This window comes from Strigops habroptila, chromosome 1 (assembly GCF_004027225.2).
Source record: "Strigops habroptila isolate Jane chromosome 1, bStrHab1.2.pri, whole genome shotgun sequence".
NCBI classification, from domain to species: domain Eukaryota; kingdom Metazoa; phylum Chordata; class Aves; order Psittaciformes; family Psittacidae; genus Strigops; species Strigops habroptila.
This window is the reverse complement of record NC_044277.2, coordinates 124274561-124300059: the sequence shown is the minus strand read 5'-3', so window position 1 is coordinate 124300059 and position 25499 is coordinate 124274561. Positions and strand designations below refer to the sequence as shown.

At 37.0% G+C, this 25499-nt stretch overlaps 1 protein-coding gene across 3 annotated transcripts in view; it reads right to left on the bottom strand.

The window, feature by feature from the left end:
- Positions 1 to 229: 229 nt before the first annotated feature.
- UMAD1 (UBAP1-MVB12-associated (UMA) domain containing 1) overlaps positions 230 to 25499 on the bottom strand; it is an 81532-nt gene continuing 56262 nt past the window's right edge. For 2 of the 3 annotated variants that reach the window (XM_030511891.1, XM_030511897.1), the window contains exons 3-4: positions 18975 to 19060; positions 230 to 2238 (exon numbers count right to left, since the gene is read on the bottom strand). In XM_030511891.1, the coding sequence (XP_030367751.1) occupies positions 1981 to 2238; positions 18975 to 19060 (344 nt within the window). In that variant the 3' untranslated portion in view covers positions 230 to 1980. Of the gene's footprint in view, positions 2239 to 18974; positions 19061 to 19634; positions 19786 to 25499 lie in introns of those variants that run through there. The other variant, XM_032920384.1, reaches the window with a different exon arrangement.

Genomic DNA, 25499 nt, shown 5'->3' with positions numbered 1-25499 from the left:
GTGAGTGTAACAGAGCACAGTTCTGACAAGATGTAATTATTTTAGATAAATTATCTAAGTTCTGGCAAGAAATGAATGCACAGAATTATACGCCAAGTCAGCTAGCAAAGAAAGAACAAGTATTGTGAGTTTGTTCAGTCTTCAACAGTGTTTTGCAGTTCTGCTTCTAGACCAGCTGAGCTGCAGAAACATTTTGGATTCGAAATGGACAACTTGAATGGAAACACGCTATTTGCAGAATGATTTATTTTTCAAATGATTAAATATAAAGCAATCATGAAAATTAAATTTAGTTCTTCAGGTATGCGTTGTTAACTAAAAAATTAGCACACAAACCAGTTCTAAACAACTTGTTAAAATCAATTCTTCCTTATAAGAGGTGCGAGTACTTCCCAGCTCACAGCCATAGTATCCTCAGAGCAGAGCTATGGATAACACCTAAACCACCACACAGAATACATTCAATGAATGTGAAATATATTTGATCAGAAGGACCCCTATTTTAAATGACACTGATGAAAAGATTTCCAAATTGAATTTCCAAGTCCAAGCTCCCATGAAGTCTGAATGGTCACAGCTATAGTAAACAATACAGGTGAAGCTGAGTAATAACTCTCACACATAAGAAATAACTCACTGTTATTTAGCACATTTTTTATTGGACTGCAGCACAGATATGTTCCCTGAAACAATAACTTCAAAACATTTATGAACATAGCTGTCAAACATATTAAATACATACATTTAAAAAAATCTAAACCACAAATATTTAACAACCTAAGATGTATTCACAATGTAATTTCTCCATCATTTACAGTATTTATCTCAAAAACTGTAAGAGGATGCAAGTCTAAAAATATATGTATTTTAAGCTACCACAGAGCATAGAAAATACATGAAAACATCCACTAACATTTGGCACAATATAAATATTCTACCCCAATAGAGAAAAAAAGTGGTCTTTTGTGTGACACAGATCATTATTCATCAAAGATTGTGATGTTACATCAGAGAGCTGTTGCTCATGCAACAGCAGCTCTGGTTTTAGTCAGGGAAAAACATGCTTAAAGCTTGTGAGCAGGGGACACAGTGGTCTGTGAGAATGCATGTTTAGGTACTTAGCCATATAATTTAGCTGGATAAGAAACAATGTAATGTTTTCCTGTTGTTAAACATTGCCATCTGTATCTCTGGCACACAAATTAAAAAAAGAAGGGTGTGACCATTAAAAGTACGTGTCCTGAGATTTCCTTCTTCAGGGGGCAAGGAGGTTAAAATGGAAAAGCTGATCTGTGTATAAATCAGGAGCACATGTGGTAATGAGAACAAACAGCAGCCAACAGGCAGGCGGGGAGGACTTCTACAGGCGCAACGTGAGATGGACAAAAATACCATCTATTGGAAAGGGAGAGGAGCAACTGATTTTCACCTTGAAATTGGTAAATTTAACCAGTTCTATTAAGTCTTCATAATTATTTTAGTACTCATAATAAACTCTGAGTTTTAAAACTTGGTTTAACTGAAAAGCTGTCTGTCCAGGAGTGCAAAGCAATATTGCTTCAATGTTAATACTGGTTTCTATGTGAAGAAAATCAGAGGTGATCTTAACACATGCAACAGGATCTACATGTTTAGTATCTGAGTGAAATAACAAAACAGTGCAGGTGTGTGTAGACTTCATCTTAAGGTTATGAAATGTCTGTGTCTGCAGCCTACCTACCAGAAGTAGATACCAACACCCAGTCTCAGGCTGAAACAATTTTACTTGATTTCTTTGGAGATAACCAGAATATTTAACATAGTAAGTCACAGTTCACTTAAAGCTAAGAAATATAACATGGTTGTGAATAAGAATCCTTTTGACACAATTCATCTGATACACCAGTGGTAGTCCCCCAAAATATTAAGTCGATTAAAGTAACTCTTTATCTTCACCTTAGGACTTTTTCCTTGACACAGACAGAAATACTAAAGAAAACATTAAGGATCACAAAGCACTGAATTTTCAAGGGTAAAGTCATACCAAAATCTTGATAAATTATCATTGATGTCATAGGTGAGCAATCGGTCAGGAACATCATTACGGGTGCCCTGTACTGCTAACACATGTGGTGCTAGGGCAAAGGGTACGTCACTCAGAAGATCTGACATGAAAGGGCTGCTTTCCAAATTTTGACTCCTTTCATTTCCCACCTCAGCACTTGATATACTCAGCTGCGATCGGTGCCCTGTATTTATCTAAAGAGAACAGAAAAGCAGAAATTTAGACATCATGAATCAGGCAGCTAAGGCTCTGTGCTTAGAACCATCATGACCTACTAATACATGAAAAAAATAAAATAATAAATAAAATCAGTTTCAGAGTTTGGTTGAAATACATCTGAAACAGCAGTTCTTAATTCATGTAGATACAATTTTTTGGGTCAAGTTGACTTGAATTAATGCTAAAACAACAATACATTTTTTTGATGATTAGTGAGATTTCTCAAACTATTGTTACTCTGCATTTATGAAACCCATAAGTCTGGTGGGACTTTTTGTCATAATGTCCAGTCTTGCTTAGGGGAAATGACTTGCATATAACTCTTTTCATAAACTGATGAAGCTCTGTCTTTTGTTCCCCTTGTGCCTTTTGAGAAGTTGTCCAACAAAGGCATGACTGATGTTTATAAAACAGTCCTATCCCAGTTATTTCAAAGTATTAATGATGTTGCTTTCCAAATTAAAATGAAATTGCAAAATTGGAATTGCAATAGGAATTGCAATATATGCATTGCCAAACATGTGCTTTATAGAATAACAACAGTCAACAAAACTTAAAACAAACAAAAACTAAAATCCCAAAACCCTTGAATCAAAACCAACAATAAAATAAAAAATAAAATAAATAAAATAAAATAAACCAAACCAAACCAAACCAAACAAAAAAACTCACCATAAAAAGGTCAATATAATTTACAGAAAATGCCAGCAGACAGGATGCTGAACCCAATATACTTGCAAGCTTTGATACTGGCCTACCAATATGACCTTATTAAGTGTCTATCCTAAAACTTCTATTGTTTCAAAAACAGAGAAAAGACTATTTACTAGAAATCAAATCTAACTTTACTATTTATAGCCATAAAATGCTATCCAAACTGATAGCTCTCACATCATCTCTAGGAATAAGATGTTTGTTATACGGACTTTTGTTTTGTATAAGCATACATATGGGAATCTTCAGTAATTTGTTCAAAAGTGCTTAACAAGTCATGTCAAAGCCAAGAACATTAGACACGAATTTCTGATTGAAGTCCTGACTTCTTCCTTTCAACCCTCCATACACAGCACACAGCCAGAAAAGTCCAAAGTTTATGCTGTTATTAGGGAAGGGAGAGCACTGAAAGCTTTAAAAGTTAATTTGGTGTTCAACTGATCACAAGAGTTAAATGGATCTAGTTGTATGGAGGGCGCTTTCATCCTAAATTTTTCCATTATTTTTATGGGAGCTGTGCCGCTCAAGATCTGACCTGTGCTGGAGTTGACTGTTACAGAGAACCTGAGGTTGTCGCTGTTTGGCAGAAGGACAGTTTGGGTGGTGAGGTGGTTTGTTTTCTACTGTGGGAGTAAGTAACGCAACTAAGCATTTAGCCAGGTAAAGCAGTTTGTCTGCTTCTCAGAGGAAGGACTGGATTTGACTTGAATGCAACCTGAGCACTACTCATTCCTCACATAACCCAACATTTCGTCTAGTAGGACAGATAAGCAAACATTAAACCTTCTATTAAACTGTCAACAATGAAATAGATAATCTTGCCAATCTATGTCAGTTCAGAGTCAGTGCTTAGGTGACTGAGGAAGCTCATGCCTCCATAAGCTACTGGGTCAGAAGAGATTAGTGGTGCTGCACGCTCTGAAATGGACCCTCATTTGGAAGCTTTTGTTTATACTCATGAAGACTAGAAACCTAAAGTTTAAGATGAACTTCCCCAAATCAGTTATTATTATGTTACAGGATAATAATGTAAAATTTCTTAAGAAGTTTTATTAAAAGGAATGACTGCTAGATGTAACTACTAACCTTACTTGTTACGATCCAGTACAAAAGAGGAGTGAATGAGCTCAAAGGAGTCAAGTGAAGAAAACATCTTTCTACTGAGCTGCTGGGTTCACTCTGCAGTAACAAAGCCTGTTTGATTTTTCCCCATTTTTTTCAGATCACCTTCTGGCTAGTTGTTAAAAATAATTATAGGTATCAAAAAGGAAAGGGTAGTCCCATCTTTGTCTACTCTTCTAGGTCACTTCAGAGCCCTATGGAGACAGACAGGGTATGTCACTGGGTTTCTCCTGCTTTAACAGTATTCTCTAAGCTATTGTAATACTGACATGTCTGTACCAAATAATCCCTGAAGCTACAGTTTACAGATGATGAAAAGTCAGGAAGACTGCATAGTTCTTCTACTGCAGCTTTCCAAGCTCTGAGCAAAAAAACCCAAGGCAATAGCACCATAAGTCTGTAAGTTCAGGAAAAACCCTAAAACGTCTTGTACTTGTCTGTTCTAATCAGCATAGTTATCTTCAAGTTGAAGATCAGCAGCTCTCACTTTAAAGAGGATCTTAACTTCTATAGCTGCTGACTGATAACACTTAGAGGAAGTCTTCCTTCTTGTCATGGCCAAATAGGCTGAAGGTGTGCATTGTAACAAAATTCATAAACATCTTCTATAGACATATTATCTTGCTAAGAACACTGCCAAACACACAGAACATTTATGTTAAAGATATTTATCTGAAAAACTCCCACAATACTTCAAATAAGTATTTAATTTTGTAGTTGCTGTAAACTTAAAAACTTCCCTTAATTTCTACACTGCACTGCGCTTTCCTTCTTGAAATAAATAACCTGAGGAGAATTTATGGAGGTGCTGGTATTTGCTTGTATTACATCAGTCCCATATTCTGAAGGGGAAAGTGGAGCCAGAAAGCCCCGAATGAAAAACAGGAAAAGGTTACATTGAGGAATCAATTAAACGGATCTTCAAAGACCATTCTGCTTCCCCCCACTCCCACATTCCAGGGAAAAATGATCCCTCACTTGCTGTCCTATTCCCATAGCTCAGATGATAATCAGAAATCCCTAGAATCTAATGTTTATTTTGTTTGGCAAACTATACTTTTATGAACACCTGTTTATATCTCTATTGTCCCACAAGCTGGATGAACTCAATTTACAATGCAAATTGGACTATCACGTGGCAAAACTAACTTCAAAGAAGGCAAAAAAAAATAAATGGAGAGAGCACAAAGCATCTTGGATCTTCTTTTTTCCCCCAGAAACTTTACATTTGTTAGAAGGGTACCAAATGGGCAGCCCCAGAAATTAAAACCCTTTCTGCACACAACCCACACCATGTATTTACAATGACAGAGCAAGAACCAGCTTTTCTTACTCCCAGGTCCCTCTCCACATTTCAAAGCAAGACTGCAGTAAGGAAGGATGAATTACATTAGAATTATTTTACTGTTCAACATCACTTAACCATACTTAATCTCTGCATAGTGTCAGCAAGGTTCTTAGTAGTCTATAGATTCTGATCCTATTTGAATAGTCAAAACAGTATCATAAATAAAGCCCAAAATGGCTGTGAGCAACATAGTACAGATAAGTCAGGAACAAAGAAAAGGGTCAGGTCAGTAAAACAAATGCCATAATCTGATCTTGGATCCAATGGTCTTTGGCTCCCAGTATATCCAACCCCTCCCGAGAAGGTCTTAGGACCAATATGACAAGATCAGTTTACAGCATAAATGGGAAAAGGACTCGAGATTTCCTATTTCAGTTTCACATATAAACCACTACTGTCTCTCCCATGAAAATGGCTATTTTTCACTATCTTAAAATGTTCACATTCATTTTTTCATTTACAGCAAGTCACATTTTATGTTACTATTACTGTGCTGATATCCCAACAAATTATGCAATGGGAAAAATGCAAAACTTGGGGAGGATAACTCTTTAATGCAGAATGCAAAATCCAAACCTGGTAGAAAAACACTGGCCAAAATTTAACTGGAAACTTAATGGAAGATAGGCTGCTGGAAAACTGTCATGTTTGCAGTTTAACTCCTGGAATATTGTGGAGCCCTTTATCTAGTACACAGTGTGTCATATGTTTTTATGGCATAAATACATCCTTTAAATGGGGTAAGACATATGCTGGAGAATCCGCATAGTGGAAAAAACCTTGATGAAGCCAACCTGACGATCAGGCTTTTATAGTGACTGTGGTAATGTAATGAAGAACTGGGCACACTAGCAGAGAACATCCATCTCCCATCAGCGCTGAGATCGCCCAAGCTGGTTACAATGCAGACACCAGCACAAAGCTATGTGATGCAATCAAAGTCAAGGTTATGAAATGGCTTATGTTTTCATGCATGCATTCCTCAAGCACATATAGAACTGCAAATCCTAGAGAATCTGATATCCCACATCAGTCACACTGGTTTCTACTTAAATGCCTAACTTATTTACCCAGAATACAATCTATTCAGAGCATATTCTCTGGACATTAGCTAAACAAAGCACTACCAAATGCTATGACACACAATCCTGCTATGAGAAATACTAACTGAATGGACACAGAAGATCACCAAACAATTTACATTTCACCAAACATCAGGGAGTCGGAAAAAACAGTTAAAACTACAGAAGGTACGGTAATCAAATTTAATTCAAATAAGCAAGGTGTTTTCTTCATTCTTGATTTGCAATCCAAATGAACAGGGATAAAAGAAACAGTATGTATATGTATATATTACACATATACGGTAGCTGGCCACCAGATACTAATTGCGCTCTGACAGGATGGGTGCTATATGTTGTTTCAAAGCTAACGAAGTATAAACTTATCCCCTAAGGTAAATTCTTCCCCTCTGCTCTCAAAAAAAAAAAAAAAAAAAAAAAAATTTCTCAGCTGCCTTTAAAAACATCTAGTTTGCTGCATCTCTGTGTGCTAACCATAAAGTCTGCCAAGAGTCTCATAAGGAAGAAAAAATGCATAGTTTACAATGTACTGAGAAACTGGATTTACAGTGCTCCGAAGGAGCATCCAAGATCAGTGCTAGCATTGTTGTAATCCAAACTATCAAACAAGGTTTTCTAACAAGAAGCGATTCATTTAAAGAAATTTCTGTTTAAAAAAAAGGGGGTTGGGGGGATGTCCAGAAGCAGACCCATTTCCTTTAAAAAGACAGCCTTGAGAAATAAACAGTATATTCAATCTTCCAGAATATTTAGTAAAAATCCAGCAGTATCATAATTATGACAGAGACTTATAAAACTACTGGTGACAAAAAATATTATCTTTATTTCAGGCAATTTTGTGGTATTACAGAAAACAGTGTATCATAATGTATCTCAGAATTTATTTAGCATTATGCAGTTATTTCTGATGTATCTAGAAAGGGAAATTGTCTTAGGGGATTGTTCTTCCATTTGTGTTTCAGTTGATACTTTTTAGGGTATTCACTGGGCCTTTTTAGAAAATTTGTAGGAATTGCAGAGTGAGCATCTCCACTGATGGTAATGATTCACTTTTCAAATCAGAACATTAATGGCAAAATGAAACAGAGGAGGAAAGAAAAACTATTCATCAGGTGCTCTGAATGTTTACAGCTTCATATTCAAAAATTTAAGCTAGGAGAAATAGCTTAAAATATTAAAACAATAAAGTGGATTAGCTGGAGGGGGGGAAGTGTACATGACATGATAGTTTTTAAATGTCACAAAAAACCCAACCCAAAACATCAACAACAACCTCCCCTCACACACAACACACTGGTAAGTGTGTGACCTATATCCTTACAGAACTGTAAGAAAGGAAGAAACACACCCAGACAAACACAATATAGATGCCCCTGAGATGCCTTGGAAAACCTTATGTGAGTCGTGAGAGCTGCTATTCTTTCGAGTCTCACTCAAAAGTTTAGTCAGCAACACCTCCAGGGACTCAAGAGAAAAGTTATTTCTCTCTGGGACAACAAAAGCAGGTGGAAGTAGTAATGCTGGAGACCTTGCAGTAGCTCATTGCTGTATCCGAATGGCTTCTGGACAGTTTCTTTCTTAACAGAAATGCAGTGAATGGAATTGTAATGCTAGCCTAAGACTGGTGGTGTCACTGGTTGCAACAGGGCAGACTTCCATGCCTGAAAGCTTCGGGCTAAGATTGAGTCCTTGGAGAGGCTTTTAGAAGCAAGAATGGCTGTCAGTGGAAATCAGCTTTCCCATTTGCTTTGGGCTCTTGTTTCTCAGCTTCTTATGACTCTCATTCTGTAATACAGCAGTGATTTGTCTTTCTTAAAGAGGTCCTGCTACCTGCACAAATTTTGTGTGATTGGTAGGCAGCATGTTTTTTCTCCATTTATCAATATAGGTGTTCAGAGTAAAACAGAACCAGATTTTAAAATAAGCATTTAGGAATATTTTTACTGATTTGTGTCATACTTTTTTGATATTTTTCACTTTCCTCTTTAAAGCATGCTTTTCAGCCATTTCTTAGACTAAAACAGAATCAAGGTCAGGTTAATGTTGTTGAAATCTTCAAGAAAAAATTCTAAAGAAACAGTGAAAAGTACCTCTGACATTCTACAGTTTTTCATTATTATACAAAAGCTGCCCACAGAGTATCCTGGCCTACAAAGAACAGTAGGGGAATCTTTGCTAAACCACACATTCAGTATCAATAATGATGTACATTTGTACATCCTTATTGGCATTAAAGCAATTAGAAAAGTGCAATTATTCAGAACCAGCTTTTTCTCTAACATAAAACGATTTTGAATTTAAATGCAGAATGAACTTTCTGTAATTAGTACATGCTCCTTGCCCTCCCAAACAGCTAAAACTGGTAATCTCTGCAGACGGGAAGAATCGTGAGGTTGCCATTTGAACTCTGGATATCTGAATGTTGCACGGTTAAAGCGTGTTAGTTTCAGTATCCCAGTAAATATGAGAGATGCCTCTAAATTTTATTTATGAAACACTTACAGAATATAATCCTACCCTGAAAATTATTCTCAAGTACCACAAAAGGCTTCATTGCTAGTGTCCAAACAATCTCGTTTGTTCATCCTAGGAAAAAACCCACGTTTTTCTTTGTTAACAATTTCAGAAACTCAAACCAGAACAAGATAAAGATTCTATTTTTACTCAATCCTCTATAATAACAGTTGGGCACAGGAAATATTTGCAGGGGGGTGGTGATAAATTTAGCAAATATATTGACCTTATGAGCAAAATTGTATAATGATATTTTTATTCCTAATTCCTACTTCTATTCCTTCACTTCTAATTCCTATTATTTAATTACTTCATTCAATAATTTTTTTAAAGACAGCGAGCCATAACATCTTAAACATGAGCATCTATACTGAGAAACTATAAAATTAAACAAACAGGGACAAGATGCAACATGAAGGAAGACTGCAGAAATAAGAGAAAGCAGAAATAAAAATGAAGCAGAAAAGGATTCTACATCTTTATTAAAAATACTTCATTTCCCACCATAACTAAAATAATTACACTCTTATCTTTCCTTCTATCCCAACCAATTTTAGCATTTTCGAATCTGATAATTGAAGAGTTGTACCAGCTGTGCCCCCTCAGCAGCAGGCTTCCTGTTCTTGCTGCCTCCCTGTGCCTCTCTGAGGTCCCTGAGCTTAGGGCACTGCCCTAATAGGTGAATTTTGTACAACGTTCTCCTCTGCAATATGAATATCATGATAAGAATTATCTCAGAAGAAAGAGAGAGGTGTGGGTTCAGTAAGGAACAGTTTATCTAGTTCCTCCTTTCCTTTGAAGTACTATGCAAGCTATTCATAGCAAAGATCTCATACATTATAATAAGCAACATGAACACCATTCAGCACGTTGTGTTTCTACCCGTGCCAGGAAATGTTACTAACTAGGCCAGATTTTTTTTCTGTAGCATGTATGCTGAAAGATTAAAAAGTTCATGAAAATTACTGTAGTAAGTAAACTGCAAGCCAGAAGAACTGTAATTGGAAATGCAGGCAGCTCTAGAAACCAGCAGTGCATTCCAAAGCCACAAATCACAAATGAAGGGCAAGTCAATATATTGCAAAATGAATAGAGAAATCTGATAAATGCTGATAACGGATTTGTTCTGTAACTTCAGTGTCGTCCAAATGCACAAAGTACTCACATTTATTTTGCTGCTACCTTCATTCCTGATGTAATACAGAACTCAGGTAACTTTTCAGTACAGCCAGAGAATATACAAAGCAATTAATATTTATAAAACTTTAATTGCATATTGAATCAACAGTATTTAAATAATCCTTTTTAATTTAGCAGCTACATTCGGTTGACGTAGCTAGTGACAAGAAGATTTGAGTTTCTTTGTACTGCTCCAAGCAAAAAAATATCCTGAAGACTTTTTGGGAAGCTGATATCCTGAACAGGACAAGCTTAGGCAAACTGGGTCTCTGCCTCCTTCTCTCTACCTCTTGCTCCCAATCCCTGCAATTGTAGAAGCTCCAACATAGTTATCTGTTATGGCAGGATAAAGAAGACAGTTTCTCTGAGATGGTAGATATCCATGGAGCAGAAGCTCTAAAAAGACGGATAATTCTACATTCTCTCATCATTGTACTAAAGTGTATGAAAATCCAAGGACTTGAATGGGAAAGGAAGCTGTCTACTTAAGAACTTAGACAATTAAACATACAAAGCCAATAAGGAAATATTTAGCAAACACGGTCTCACAAAAAAAAAAAAAGGGGGGGTGGGGGGCGGCAATAAATTTTTCAGCAAATTGAAACAACTGGGAAAAGCTGCATAAATCAGAAGTTATTGTTTCAAGACATCTCTCCTTGAGTAATTGAGGTAGTCTGCAACATCCGTGAAATGTCTCCATAGAATGTAAATAGCAGTGAGCGGAAAAAGACAGAGGGATAACAATTCCCATCTACAATAAAAGGAAAAGGAAATTATCTTGGATTTGGTTTTCAGAAAAAAAGCTAATTAAGTAGAGCAAACAGCAAAGAGTTACTAGTCTGAACCCAGGTGTTCTTCAGCGATACCTGCAAACATCATCCTCAGCCATGCTTTCAGAAGTTGTGTTAGGTAACTAAGCCCCTGGATCTTCCTAATGATCTCTCTCCTCAGTCTTGAAGAACACAAATGGATTCTCAGGCAGATGTGTGAATAAAAATGGCTGTACTAGGTGCTTTATACTGAGGTTTTTATCATGCTGCTTAAAATCCAAGCATGTGGCAAGACTAGCAATATGTCCTGTTTACAGATGTAAAATATTCTAATGCCTAAAACAGAGAATTAGGCAAGATTCTCTTAACACAACTTCCCACCTGCTTGGGAGATTCAAGTCAGTGAGAAAAAGGAAGGATGGATATTTGACTTTATGTTCCTCCATAGACAATCTGTAGTTGGAGCAGTTGCCAACAGCACCTTCAGCAAACAGGTTACCAGGAGCCAAAGTTTGTAAAGCTTCAATGTAAAAATAGTAAGAAGACTGAGTTGTCCCCAGCATCTACTGCTTAGGCTTCTGAGATGCAGGAATAAAAGCATGATGACTCTTAAAGCAGTAAAGGACCAAATAATTAATTAATTAAATATAAAGAAACAAATATTGGTCATTTCCTTCAATTAAGGTGGCCTCTAAAGTGGCCAGAACTTGGTTCTCTGTCAGATGAAGATAACTGGACCATAATGAAAAGGAAGGGTACTTTTTTTTGCTTTAAAAATAGATTTGCTTTTATCAAGCAGGACTACTAATTGCATTACAACAGTAGAAAAGCATTCTTCAAATTTGTAACACTGTGGAAGCAAAGAAATTTGCAAACAAATTAATTTCCATTTTATCTTTGACTTTCATAAAGTGCTTTAGAACAAAATTTGACTATGTACTACCCAATGCACAGTCTTTCACAAATCTGATATGAGTGAGGAGTGGTGAAGCTTTGGGGATTTAAGGCAGAAATTACAGCAGTAGCACACTGTGGTGAAAGGATCACCACACTGATGGAAAGTACAGAAAAACATATTCCTGTCTTACCAATATCAACATTTTGGACTGAAATGAGGCAGTTTTCATGACATAGTTCCTTTCCATTAAAAGGAGTGCCCACTGGTATTTTGTGTTTCTGTTTTGTTCGTTTGTTTGTGGTTTTTTTTTGTTTTGGTTTGTTTCCCCAGAAAGTGGCAGCAAAATTAACCTAAAGACATTGTTATTTTCCTTACTTGGTGTTTAAAGTAATTATTAATAAGCTGTCCTATGCTACAGTCTTTTAGCCACCATTTTATGCTAATGCATCATGCTGTAATTATCACTGCACCATAAGGCTGTGTTAGCACAGAGTCTCATCAAGTGGTGTATGCATTTTAGATCAATTTTAATATTTGGAGAGCCCAGAAGGGTTGCTCCCAGAGGCAGAATGACTGACCAATCAATTTGTTGACAGCAGCAGAGTGAACCAGCATTACTGGCTTTTAGTCTGACTGCATGTGTTTGGGCAAGAGATACAGGATAATCAGTAGTTTTATCTGGGGATTAAGCTGGTCAGAAGATCTCAAAATTAGAAGAAGGCAAAAATATGTGATGAGAACATCTGGGCACCCAGTTTGAGCTTCTCCTGCTACAAATAACCACCCAACGCAACTGAGTAAGCATGCAATTAAGTCAAGCATATAGTGAGTCTCTGCCCAAACTAAATAGGGAGGTATGCAAATTGTGCTTCTGAATGCATGTGCCTTGGTCACTATTTGGAGTACACATTCCTTTACTACAGCCTAGCTCTCAAAATGAAGAGGCTGCCAATCAGGCCAGTTTTACTATTTTATGAACTTCATACACGTGGGTACATACATTCCTATTTATAGGCACTAAAAAAATGAAAATATACCATGCTCGTGTGTCTGTATGTCCCTACAGGAGGTGATTTTGTCTTCTGTTGCTCAAACCTCACCAATCATACAAACTGACCACAAGGGAGGGATGCTCCAATCCATCTGTTGTGTTTACGTGTATTTGCTGGCCAAACAGAACATTCAAGTCACATCTTAAAAGACTGTAAGGCTTCCTCAGTTCTTGTTGTAATGAAATCTTAACTTAAGTTATATAAAGGGTTTAACAGTACTTCACACTTGCAAAGTGTTATAGAAAAGTTCTTTGTAAGAGACCTCTGCATTAGTTTTTGAAAATAAACTGTTTTCCAAGTTCAGAGAGGAAGTTGGTGACAACCACGTTAATTCACATCTCTCAACTCCCACTCCAGTTCCCTACATCTAAAAATATAATGCTTCCCTTTAAGAAAAAGGCAATGGACATAGCATTCTTGATGTTACTATGATTACTAGGTATCTGAAATAACCTCAGCCGTGTATCATGTTACACAGATAACAAGTATAACTATTCACGTTAGAACTGAGAAAAACCCTACAAGGCGACAGTCTTACAAGACACCCCCAGGTCTTGTTGGTTGACCCTGGATCAATAAATCACATGAATGAGAGTTTATAAAATGTTGTTTGTGAGGCCATTGCAACTAATCCTTTGTGACATGCTGAAGCAGGCTTTTTTATGGATAATCATGTTGCCTAAATTTTACATATGTATGTACACCTGATGTATTTATATATAATACACACCCTCCCCTCTAAGTTACCCAACTGTTGAGGGCAGACTTAAGTCCACTAGTCCAGATATGCTGGAGATCTTCTTCGACTTCTTAGAAGACTTCTTAAATATTTTTGTCAATTACCAGGTAGCAATATGAACATTACAATATAATGAAGCATTATAAAGTAAATATGCTATGGCATAGTAATAGTTGTAATATGTAATAGTTGATGGTTTTGGGTGACTGGGCTATTAACCTTCATTCTCAGTAAGATCATGACCATGTACTGTGCCTTTCTTATCATATGGCAGCTATGCTTTGCGTGCATTTCTGATCTGTGGCTGCACACATATCACTCAAAGAACTGCCAACTATTTCCTATATATGCAAAGGACAGAGGGAGCTAAGAAAGATTATGTCCATTGCAGCCACCAACATTGAAAACTAGTCATCTTTCTTTAAAGGTAATGTTAAAAATTGACTTGCTATAGCTTGGCTTATGATCATACACAATAGTTGAGTAAAACGTAAGATCTTTCTTCTTGACAGAACCAACATTCAGAGAAAAGTACATGCTTGATGACTTGCTGCAAGACAGCCTTATTCTAGTCGCTTCTAAGACTGGATAATTTCATTAAGTGATTATTGCTTACATACCTAATTAAGAAGACAGAAAATATGGACCTACACGCTTTAAGGGCTTTATTTGTGAAAAAGATCTTGGAGTTAGTATGACATATGACAAGCAATTAATCTAACCAGGCCATGACTAGAATTTTAGCTTAAAAGAGCTTAAAAAAAAAAAAAGCCAATCTGAGCAGCAACATTTTCTAGAGACACTATATTTTGTCAAAAGGGAGCAATCACAAACATTGGACAATAATTTTGAAATATAAACCACTTTCTCTAAAGGAAATGGAGGATATTTAAAATGATGCAGTAAATCTAGCCCAGAACACGCTTCTGGTGATTTTAAATATGGGACCCTCTGAACCATAAACTAAGAGTTGGGTGACTGAACAGACATGGTAATAGCTCCTTTTCCAGTAAGTTGCAAAAACAATCCAGACAGCTAAGCTTTAGTAAAAACTGGGCAATAACAAGCTCTGGAAGAAACAATTCATTTCAATCTAATTTTTTAAATAAATAATAATAATTTTAAAAAAGAAAACAAGGTAACATTAGCATTATTCATGCCCTAAAATTTTATCAGGTGATCTGCTCAAAATGATATTTTAAAAGTCTATCAACTTAAGCAATACTTGCTAATTTCTCTAGAAGAGTAAAAAGAAAATTATTTTTTCCCCTACTCTGTGCACTTACAACTCCTATTATCTCTTCTTTGGTATTTTACATCTCCTCATAGTATTTCTGTCTTTCCAATTGACTAACACGACCCCTAACCAGATGCCTGGGAAACTGTTATTTACATCTATCCAGAATCCTTACATAGCAGCTTTACAAAGGATCCATTTAATGAGGACATTATCTGGCAATTCAGATACAATTTTTGTTTTCTAATTTATTTACATACTTCCCCAAAATGGTGCACATCATAAGCATATGCAGGAAACCACAGATAATATTAAATTTACTTCAAGAAACATGGGCTTTCTATCTGCTCCATTCTCATTTTTAGTAGCAAATTATGAAAAGAAAGGGCACAAGAACCATAAGAGAACTATTGCAATTCATAAAGAAAACTACATTCCATGATGATAAGTTATCACAGCAAGGTATATAATTAAGAGTGGCTATAACAACAACATATAAATTAGATAATTATGGATTAAGCAATCCCTTGAGGGATTCTCTCTTGCCCTAGAAAACGTAGAAGAAGCTCCTTAGATAGAAGGCAACAGCTATTAAGTATTTGAGGGAGAAATAGGACTATAAAGAAAACCAAAAACAAACCAAGAACACCACACGGCAAGAGGAAAATCTTAGTTTACAATCTAAAGACAGCTCTCATTTTTGGTAGTTTATTTTAATACACTTACTGGTACAGTTTTCACCCATTAAATCTGCTGACATCTGTTGGCTAAAGAGCGCATGTTGGATTGTCAAGAAGTGTAATATCAAACAAACACAAGCTGCTTCTTAAGGTGACAGTAGGGAGATACAAAACACTGCAGCTATTACCAGAAATGTAATTTTTGTTGTTGTTGTTGTTGTTTCTTACATCAATTTAATAATCCCAGGTGTCCTGGACACCAGACATACAATAATCTTCATAAATCCTAATTCACAGCCATACCATCTGTCAAAAGTATTTTTTATGTCTCCTAATAGATATGCTATGTAATTGTTCTCTCACAGTACGACAAAAATACATGGTTGCACTAATTTGCTTTACCAATGGAAGAGCTCATTATCAAAAATAACCCCACCACATTACTAGGGTCTCTAGCACTCTTCATCTATCAAAACTAACCTTTCCATTCTGTTATCTTCTATAACCTTAAATTCCCACTGAAAGCAGATAAAGATTGAATTATCTGGAAATTGTACTATAATAACAGAAAACTCACAAGCATGAAAAAAATAAAACCGTAATATCTCTTTCTATGATGATGGTGTTGCAGTTAAAAATAGAAGCTTTGTATTTCACAGTCACAAAGAGACTAATTCAAGTTCTCAGCCCTGCAGAGCGCTAAGCATTTTGGCCTCATTCCAGAAAAGCACTTAAATGTGCATATGACTTTTAGTTCATGAGCCTGAAGCAACTTCAGCAGCATCGTGGATGCTTGATTAGGCCCAGAGCACTCATTACCCTGCCGGACGACACATCTCCATAGGACTGACTCGGCACTGGGAGATGACCCTCGCAAACCTCTATCTGTACTCATGGAGATGGAGAGGATACTCCACATGAGACTGTTCAAAGCGGCAGCTTCTATTCCCACTCACTGCAGCAGGAGATGAAATGTCTGGACTAAAGTTGGCCTTTGAGAACACCCTTCCTCCAACGAGTTTCTAAATATCTGCAGTTCCTCTAACATATATGCAATATCAAAACCTCTCAGAATAACGCAGACTGTAGATATGGCCTTTGTTGCAAGAGGTTACGTGTTGCTAGTAGCAGCAAGATGATCTTGGTGTAAGCTTTTATTTGCGCATTAGTTTAAATAATTTAAGCAAGATTATACCAATTTATGTATTTGACAATTCAGTAATTGTACAGCAAACAAATCCCATAGTACCCAAGTAAATGGGAAATTCCAAAGATGACGACAGTTACCAAAAAACACTCCAGAAGATACTTTTTTCAAAAATCAAACGCAACCTCATTTCCCTTTTGAATAAGGAAGCGACCCATGAACAAAGTATTACTTCATTCTTCTTTAAATAACATTTCTAAAAGCATTTTCCATGTTCCCCAAAGTCTACATCTCATAAATTGTAAGATAGTTTATATTTAAAAATAAAAGCAAGTTTCCAGCAATTGAAAGATGCAGTTGAAGAACAAAACGCTCTTCTGTTCAACTCTGCATGACAAATATCTGATCCCATTTTGCAGAATAGCAAATATTGTTTAATGTGCTGTACTATGTTTATGAAGCATTCTTCTTTAATGCTAATAAGTTTATGATTTCAATTACTGTTCTATGTCTCAATGATACTGAGACTGAGTATGTAATACACTCCTTTTCCAGTTTTGCTAAATTGGTAGAGTTCTCCCACAAATTTATAAAAATATACTCACCACTGCAAATAGGAATATTGCTTTCTTAATGGCCAGAATTATCCATATCCTCAGTTACTCTATTTAATTTGAGAAATTGAGAGTTCCTTAGGGTAAACATGAAGTCCAAATACTGAAATCTACACTGGAAATAATAACTTAGATACTATCAAATGCTGTATCTTAATTTAACTGATGTTGCTGCAAGCCAGTTTGTACAATATTTTCGTGACATAAGTCTTTTATTAGAAAGGTTAAAATAAATATTCGGTTTATTTTCGCTGTAATATCTGCCATTTTATTTTGAAAACTTTGCTTTTTTCCTCTAACTAATAAACACTTAAAATCTACACAAGTTCCTATTTTACTGAAATTCCATATAATTGAATAAACCACTGACACTACAATAATTGGCAGTTCAGAATACCTAGTAGAACACCACATTAGGGGAAACTATGTCTGTGCAGTAGGTACCCACAACATCAATATTCGCTCAGAATTGCAGGACTTGGTTACAAAACACCCTGGCTCAGATGTGCATGGATCTGGAAGTCAGACTAAAATTTTGTTATTAATTGTAATTAATTCATACTATCACATTATCAGAATGCAAACCACTCATTACTTATGATGAATTAAAGGTTTCTGGATCAGACACAGTATTTAATTTGAAATTAAAAAAGGAGACTACGGATCACACCCACATGTTGACCACTCTTAAAGATGCGACATCATTACCACACACACCTTTGATATACCAAGGGACTTAGCAATAATAAACATTAACATGGCATTGGGAAGAGATGGACAGACAGAGACACAGTTAGCTTCAAGGCTAGATATGAGGAAGAGAGAAAGTAGAGGTTAAGATTAAAAAAACAAAACAAAACAAATCACAACACCCCCCCCCCCCCAAAAAAAAAAAACCCTAACAAAACACACCTCAAAAGCACAAAATGTCCAAGCAAAATGTGTCACAGTTACCTTGCAAATAGCTAAAACTAGTTGGCAATGGAAAACAAGCTCATACTCATTGCAAAAACATTTTCAGATGAGGACGAGAAGGAAATATGTGTACATCATATGCAGAAATATTCTGAAAAGCCCTCTTTGGTATACATGGATTAAATATTAAATAGACTGGATGAAGAAAAAGAAGTCCAGATTATTTACAACCACATAGTCGTGAAACAGAAAGCAAACATGCAGTATAGACAGTCTATTACACTCACACATTTACAACACATTACTCATAATTGTAGCTGAGGAAATAAATGATTTACGTAAATGTTTGACATTTTTCATCACTACTCACCACACTAATGCTTCTATGCAATTCATTAACATTCTAGCTACATTTTCGTGCTTGTATGTCTCAAGTATAAAAATAAGATACTGAGCAATACCATATAGCCCAGTCTTCTTATTACCTCTTTTTCAAACCAATACCGCTGGCCTTGGTAATATCGCCATCTAATTACTAGCAGTGCTTCTTGTATGATAGTTGACAAGGAAGACTGAGTAGGTACTCAGACTGTGGAAGATATGAATATGTTGAAACTTTCTCCTGCAGGACATTCATGCTTCTTAAGTGAGCTGCTATGGAAGTTTCATCATGTGTGCTACAAGGAAATTATTCTCCTACCTGTGAAGGTTGGTTGTACATCGGTCTGGTCTCTGGAAACGAAGTTTTATCCTTTGACTCTCTATTTTGATCATCAATTGTGTCACCTGGCAAAGTGAAAACAAATCAAACTATTCAATCACTGAAAACTTTTTTATAAAGAATACGAAAAGCTCTTGAGTCTTCCTAAAATCAGATTATATAATTCCCTGGGAAAGGGGGAACTCTGTTGCCACATTTACATTTTACAATTTCGAACACATGAAAAGAGTAAAACATTGAGAAGTGGTCTGCAAAACCCAGGAATAAATCTGTGTCAGTTAATAAAAGGGAAAAATTCAGAGGGGAAAAGAAAGAAAGAAAGAACAAAAAATGCAGGCCCCCTGTTTTGCACCTTTTAGGACCATTAAGTTCTAATACTAGCAAACAAAGTGACAAACAAAGGAGACAGCAGTACAAGTATCTGGTGCAAAGGCAGTACCAGGAGCATGCATCCATCACATCCCAGTGCCATGTCAGGCTGGGAGAACGTGCACCATTACTCTATCCTAATTTGTAACTTTGTTTCCATACAGAGGATATCTGTGCATTAATGTTGAAAGAGAGACACGGTATACTGAGAGAAACTGCCTGGTTTTGACTGTACTGGAACAATGACTACTCTGCAGGCTGGCCACTAACCTCCTCCCATTGCACAGATGTGGCTACCTCTGCCCAGGATTTTACTGAGGACACATGATCCAGTTTATCCCAAAAGCTGCAGCTGGTACCAACCTATAAGATGAGCAGATCACAGCAATAAACTAGAGACAAGAGTATTTAAATTTATTTTAAAGACAGAAGGTACATTATTAATTTTAAAGATATAGTAAAACAACAACAAAAAAAAAAACAACCCAAGAGCATTTTTTTCTCAGAAAATGTAAACCAAGTATCCACCTAGAGTATCTTCTCTGATCATCTTTGTTGGTGGGAGGGTGTACAAGGAGCTGTAAAGATTTTGTGTATTATCTCCTTCTGCTACTAGTGCTACTCAGTAAATAGTTTGTAAGAGGAGACAACTGGTGAAAGATTTAGTCACGTAATTCTGTTTTTATTTTTACTTGAACTGGTACTGCTTTCTGTAATGGAGTATTTTGAAAGTCTCTATCCTTAAGGAGTCCTGCAGCAACAATGCTAAATGAAAGGGTTCAAGTTACTGTAGTGTAACTCCTTCGCTAAGCCTGTGCCCATCAAAAATGGATCACCATTTTCTCCTGAGGTTTAGTTAGAGCCGATGTACCTGGCAGAAGCTATTGGGAAGAGCAACCAGCTTCTGCCCATGCCCCCTTAGCCTGGAAGCCAATGACACCCAGGTCCACACATTTGCTCCATGCTATCCTCAGGACCTGGTCAGGTCTCCTGGGTACGATGCAATATTTGGTAAAGTATCTTATAAAAACAAGCAGTCATTGGGCATGCTGTTTAATATTCAGGTATTATTCCTAACAGTGTATTTTGAGAATCATCAATAAATCCTCTTTGTTACAGGTCAGTAATGCCTATTAGTTCTATTAATGTCTATGCTTTCCACGATCTTTTGTGGAAAAAGCTTTTAATGGAAAAATGCTTCTCAGTCAGCTAGTAATTCTCTACATAAAATACTCCAAAGCACTTGTATTCATACCACCTTAAAACAAGGGGAGAGGAGGAGTGAGACCAAAGAAGATGGGTATTCAGTTAATCATCGATTCCACCCCACAATAATGTGAAAAACAAAATTTGTAAGCACCTATAAGATAATGAGGTAAGTAACCGCCATGGAAACAAATTATGCCAAACCATTAGTTTACATTTGTAATGAAGTAAAGAGGCCTTCAAAGAAAAATTATTAGAGCTCTTGTAAATGCACTCTGCAATGAAAGATTGCAAAAATTTGGGGAGGTGCGAAAATGGTTAACAGATGTATGAAGAGGACAGTAAGACGTTTTTCGTACATTTGCTGTGGAGCAGAATAAGTTTAAATTGTACCAAATTTAGGCTAGATCAATTTCTCCAGGAGTAAGGCTACATAAGCGCTTGAAACAGCCTAAGGAAATGGTCACTCTAAACACTGGTCCATCTCCAAAAGATTTCAAAGGTAGGTTGGAGAAACATCTGTCACGAATGGTTTCAATCCTGCCAAAACAAGGAAGATGAATGACCTTTTATGCCCCTTCTAGTCCTACATTCCATGAAGGATGCAGGATGAAAGACTCCACAGGATACCCCTCCCTAAAATCAGGATTTGTCAAGGGAACTTACGCTGGCTGCGTGGAGACTTGTGAAGATCCAAGTAGACTGCAGTGAGCTGAACAAAGACTCATTCAGTGTGTAAGGGAAGAGCTGCATAGCCCGTCAGTAGCAAAGAGACAGCTAATTGAAGTCAGTGAAAATTACTCATATTGGGTAAAGTTGGGTATATGCATAAATATACTGAGAGTTACACCGGAGATTTAGGAAACACAGGAGCCAACTTTTTACTCATTGCATTTACATACCATTCCTGAGAAAGCACTCAGAAGTTTTTATATGCAAAAAACTACAGACCAAATTCATGTATGTTAATGCTATCCAGAATATACTTTTTTCCTGTGATTAGTTTTCCTTAAGACAAAAAGAAATCTTTGTTTGAAATCAGGACCAAAAGGTCAAAAATGTAAAAGTGTTCACAGGAAAGGAAGAATAAGAACAGCTCATTTGGAGAGAAGTGAAATTTTTTGACTTAGAACTTTGACATCCAGCTCCTGGAGGTCATGAGTTCTTAAGGAGGCCAAAATGTAGCAATATCTATAGTGTTTCACAACCCAAATTGCCTTTGTAAACTGAACTTCAATGCAGAGCTCTTCCTTGCTAAAAATAAAAATATATGGTCCTGCAACGGTAAGGCACGAATCTTTGCATAGGCTGTCGTTATTTGAGTTACTGGAGTTAGAATGGTTATAGGCAGGTGCATGCCAAGCTGCCCAAGATATCCACTAGGATAGAATAGTTTTCCAGAGAAATCAGTATTTTCAGTGTACTACTTTTACTGGTTCCTATTTCAAATATCCAGATTAGTCATCCTTGTTTCGACTAGCCCAAATAATGAATTCACTCCCACATATCTCCCCAGCTCTACCAGTTCCCAACCTTGTCAATCTTGCCAAAGCTAACCCATCTTGTTTAGCCACCCCCAATTTATTTTTTTTGTTCAGCTTGCCTTGGTTTCCCATTGACCTAAATTCTTCTCTCTTCCCTTTACCAGAAGTCACAGTTTCTCCTTCCTTTTCTGGCTCAGCCCTTCAAATGCCTCCCTCTGATCTGGCTTTTCCTCTTCTCCACTGCAAGCCTGCAATCTCCTCTGCCCATCTACCTTCATGTTATGAAAGTAAACACCAAACAGACAGACATCCCATGAGAGCACAGACCTTTGGGAGCAGGAATTACTGTGGGTTCTTTTAAGCATTTTATACATTCTGACTGATAATTTTTGACTTTGGGAAAAACCAAAGAACCAGGTATCCATGTCGTTTGTCCCACCCCCCAACACCTTGGAAAATAACAAGAAACCCAAACAATATCCCTTATACAATCCTGATGCAAACTGGTATATAATCACAACTTCACCAAACTATGCAACTGAAACCTGGCTCTGACAAATTCACAAACACATGACCTTAGTAGGAAGGCCTACCAAATACCCACCACCACTCCCCAAAAAAGTCTTTCATCAGAACTGAACTGCAAACATATCCACAGATAAGGCCAGAGGAACCACTGTAATCATCTAGCCTAACCTCCTGTATAAATATAGGCCATAAGATTTCTTGAACTAATTTGTTTGAACTAGAGCAAGTTTAAAGCTCTATTTTAATTAAGAGATAACAGATGAAATGATTCATTTTACAAAACAGATTCTGGCTCATATATCCCTTGGTTTGAAAGCATTATGCAAAGTTTTAGTCATAAAACTCCTATTGAAAAAAAATCTCAGTCATGTATCTAAAAATGTCATACATTATTTGGAGACTATAAGAATTATTTAGAGACTATTAAGAATAAGAACGAGGGGCGCTCCATGCAGTGTAATATGGTTTAAACATCAGCAGCATAACCTGTAATATGCAGGATGCTACCAGAAAAATTTATCAGAGGATAAAAATATATTATGCTTATTGCTGTAAAATGGTTCCATACTTATCAAAGGAAAAATATTTTAAAGTTTGAAAAGAGAGCAGTAGATATATTTATCCTACTGTCCAGATAAGCCCATATTTCAAATCCTCAACCTTGGGAGGATCTTTTTAAGTTATATTAAGCCTCTTCCAGGTCCAAATAAATGGCATTGCACTCAAAGGTCAGACATACGTTTCTCCTTTCACTGAGCTGGTGCTGGATTTACACCAACATTCCCTGAGTTCCACTGGTATCTTCTTTTTCCAAGAACTGCAGCCAGGTGTTGCACTGGAAAGAAATACCCAGTTGAGTCTTCAGTATCTACTATGTACATCCCCCTCAGAATCTTTGGTTTCTTCGGAAATCTGCATTCAGCTGCCTTTCTGGACCTCATTGAACTCTTGTAAAGAAAGGTTCAGCCACAAGTTTGGCTTCTACTCAACAAGGAAGTGGCATTTCTATTTATACTCTTTCCTCTTCCAGCATTTTGTTATCCTCAAGCTGTGTAGTCTCTTGATCAACAGCATTTAAAAGTTGAGCCCACCCTCAGTTTAAAAAATTAAAACCAATTGTAAATACGTTTTAGAGTCTTTTAAAATTTAGACTGACATTTGTCCTGGTCTGCACAAGAACCCTGTGAGACAGTGAAGCACGTGCAACACAGCAAGCAGTAACGAACTACCAAATACACGGATTTTCAAATGTCACCTTCAACTTCAAACAGCTATTTTCCATTATACTTTAGTTAGTTGCTTAACTCTTTGTTGCCTGTCATTATCTTCTTCTACTTGGAAACCAAAAGACAAAAAGTTTGAAGAGAGGATTAGTAGGATCTGAAAACTGGAGAGGCTGACTCTGTAGAAGTATCAAGGTTTTATTGCAGTTTCTTGCCCCTCTTTCTTACTCATAAATCTTCCCCTCTCTCCCTGAGATAAGGAAGAAAGACAGGCCAGACACACCAATTGTAAGTCACCTTGCTCCAGGATAAACTAACAGAACTTCAGGCTTCAGTCTATTGATAGTGGCAGCATTTTCAATCTAGGGAGATGTTTAAGAAGTATTGTAATTCCCCCTTCCTGCTGAACATCTGAGTCTCAGGAGTCCCTACAATCGCACTTCCGTGTAAAGAGGTTTGATAGTATCACTTTCCTGAGTCCTGCTCCTCTCCAGCTTCACTTAAATTGCCTCCAGCTTCTTCAGCATGGGTGAAAAGTGCTTCTGCTCAGTCTCCCTCGAGCCATGCTTGTTTCTCCAGCACCCACTGCCAGGGTGTACCACAGCTTCCATTTACTTTCAGCACCACTGCAAGTTTATTGTGAAGTAAAAAGTTCTTTTCCTTTTTTTTGTGCATGCAGCAGACAGGCAAGCAGCAATGGATGCCAAGTGGCTGCTGTTCTCCCCACTACCATTTCTATCCTCAAGCCTCATCTCGGTCACCCTGGTTTCTTTTTAAGAAGAATCTATAGCTACATTTAGTACCAAAGAGTGCTGAGGTGCCAATCCAGATCATCAGTCAAATATGTTTACCAGCCAATTCCTACCCTGTGAGTGAGGTGGGGACTGCAGTGGCATGATACCAGGGATTGCTGATGGCAGAACCCAGAACGCAATGTCGTGCTGGTTTTATGGGATCAAGACAATTAAAAGAAGAACAGAGAGAAGAAGTTTAGAATCTTCACTAATGGGCATAGAATCACAGAATGGTTTGGTTGGAAAAAGATCTAAAGATCATCTAGTCCTATCCCCCTGAATGGATTGTACACAATTATAGCAAAATATAATAAACTGTAAGCAATTTGGCAGTTACCATTGGTCATTAATAGACCACTCAATGATCCATCTCAATCAAATGAGGCACTGGCCAGCTGCTCTCTTCTGCAGTGTGAGAGATGGGACATTAATGGATAGGTGGCTCTTCTCTTTTCTTAAAAGTGGGACTACCATTCCACCTAGCATTAGTGCTATAAAACCTACACATCAATCCTCGTTAGCTTCCATGTCCACGTGGCCAAAACATAATAGCCTTATAAGAATATGTATAGTTGGCAAAACAATTAAGTCATCCTAGTTTGAGGTCACCTCATCCTGATTTCGTATTAAAGCTTTTCATATCAACAGCAGTTTCATTTCAAGAAGCTAATAATACCCCCTAAAAATTAAATACATCAGCAAAAAAGATTCTCCACAGCTGCAACTTTCAGCAAAACAAGAGTTTAAGAGTTTATGCTGCATAAGGGTGAATGATGAATGAGAAGGAAGTCTGTGTAAGCCCATATACATCAGAGGTCTGTGTTAGACTAAGCAGGCACATGGTAAATCTTTGGCAGCCTTATATTGAGTTTCAACAGTTTGTATACCTAGGTACTAAGG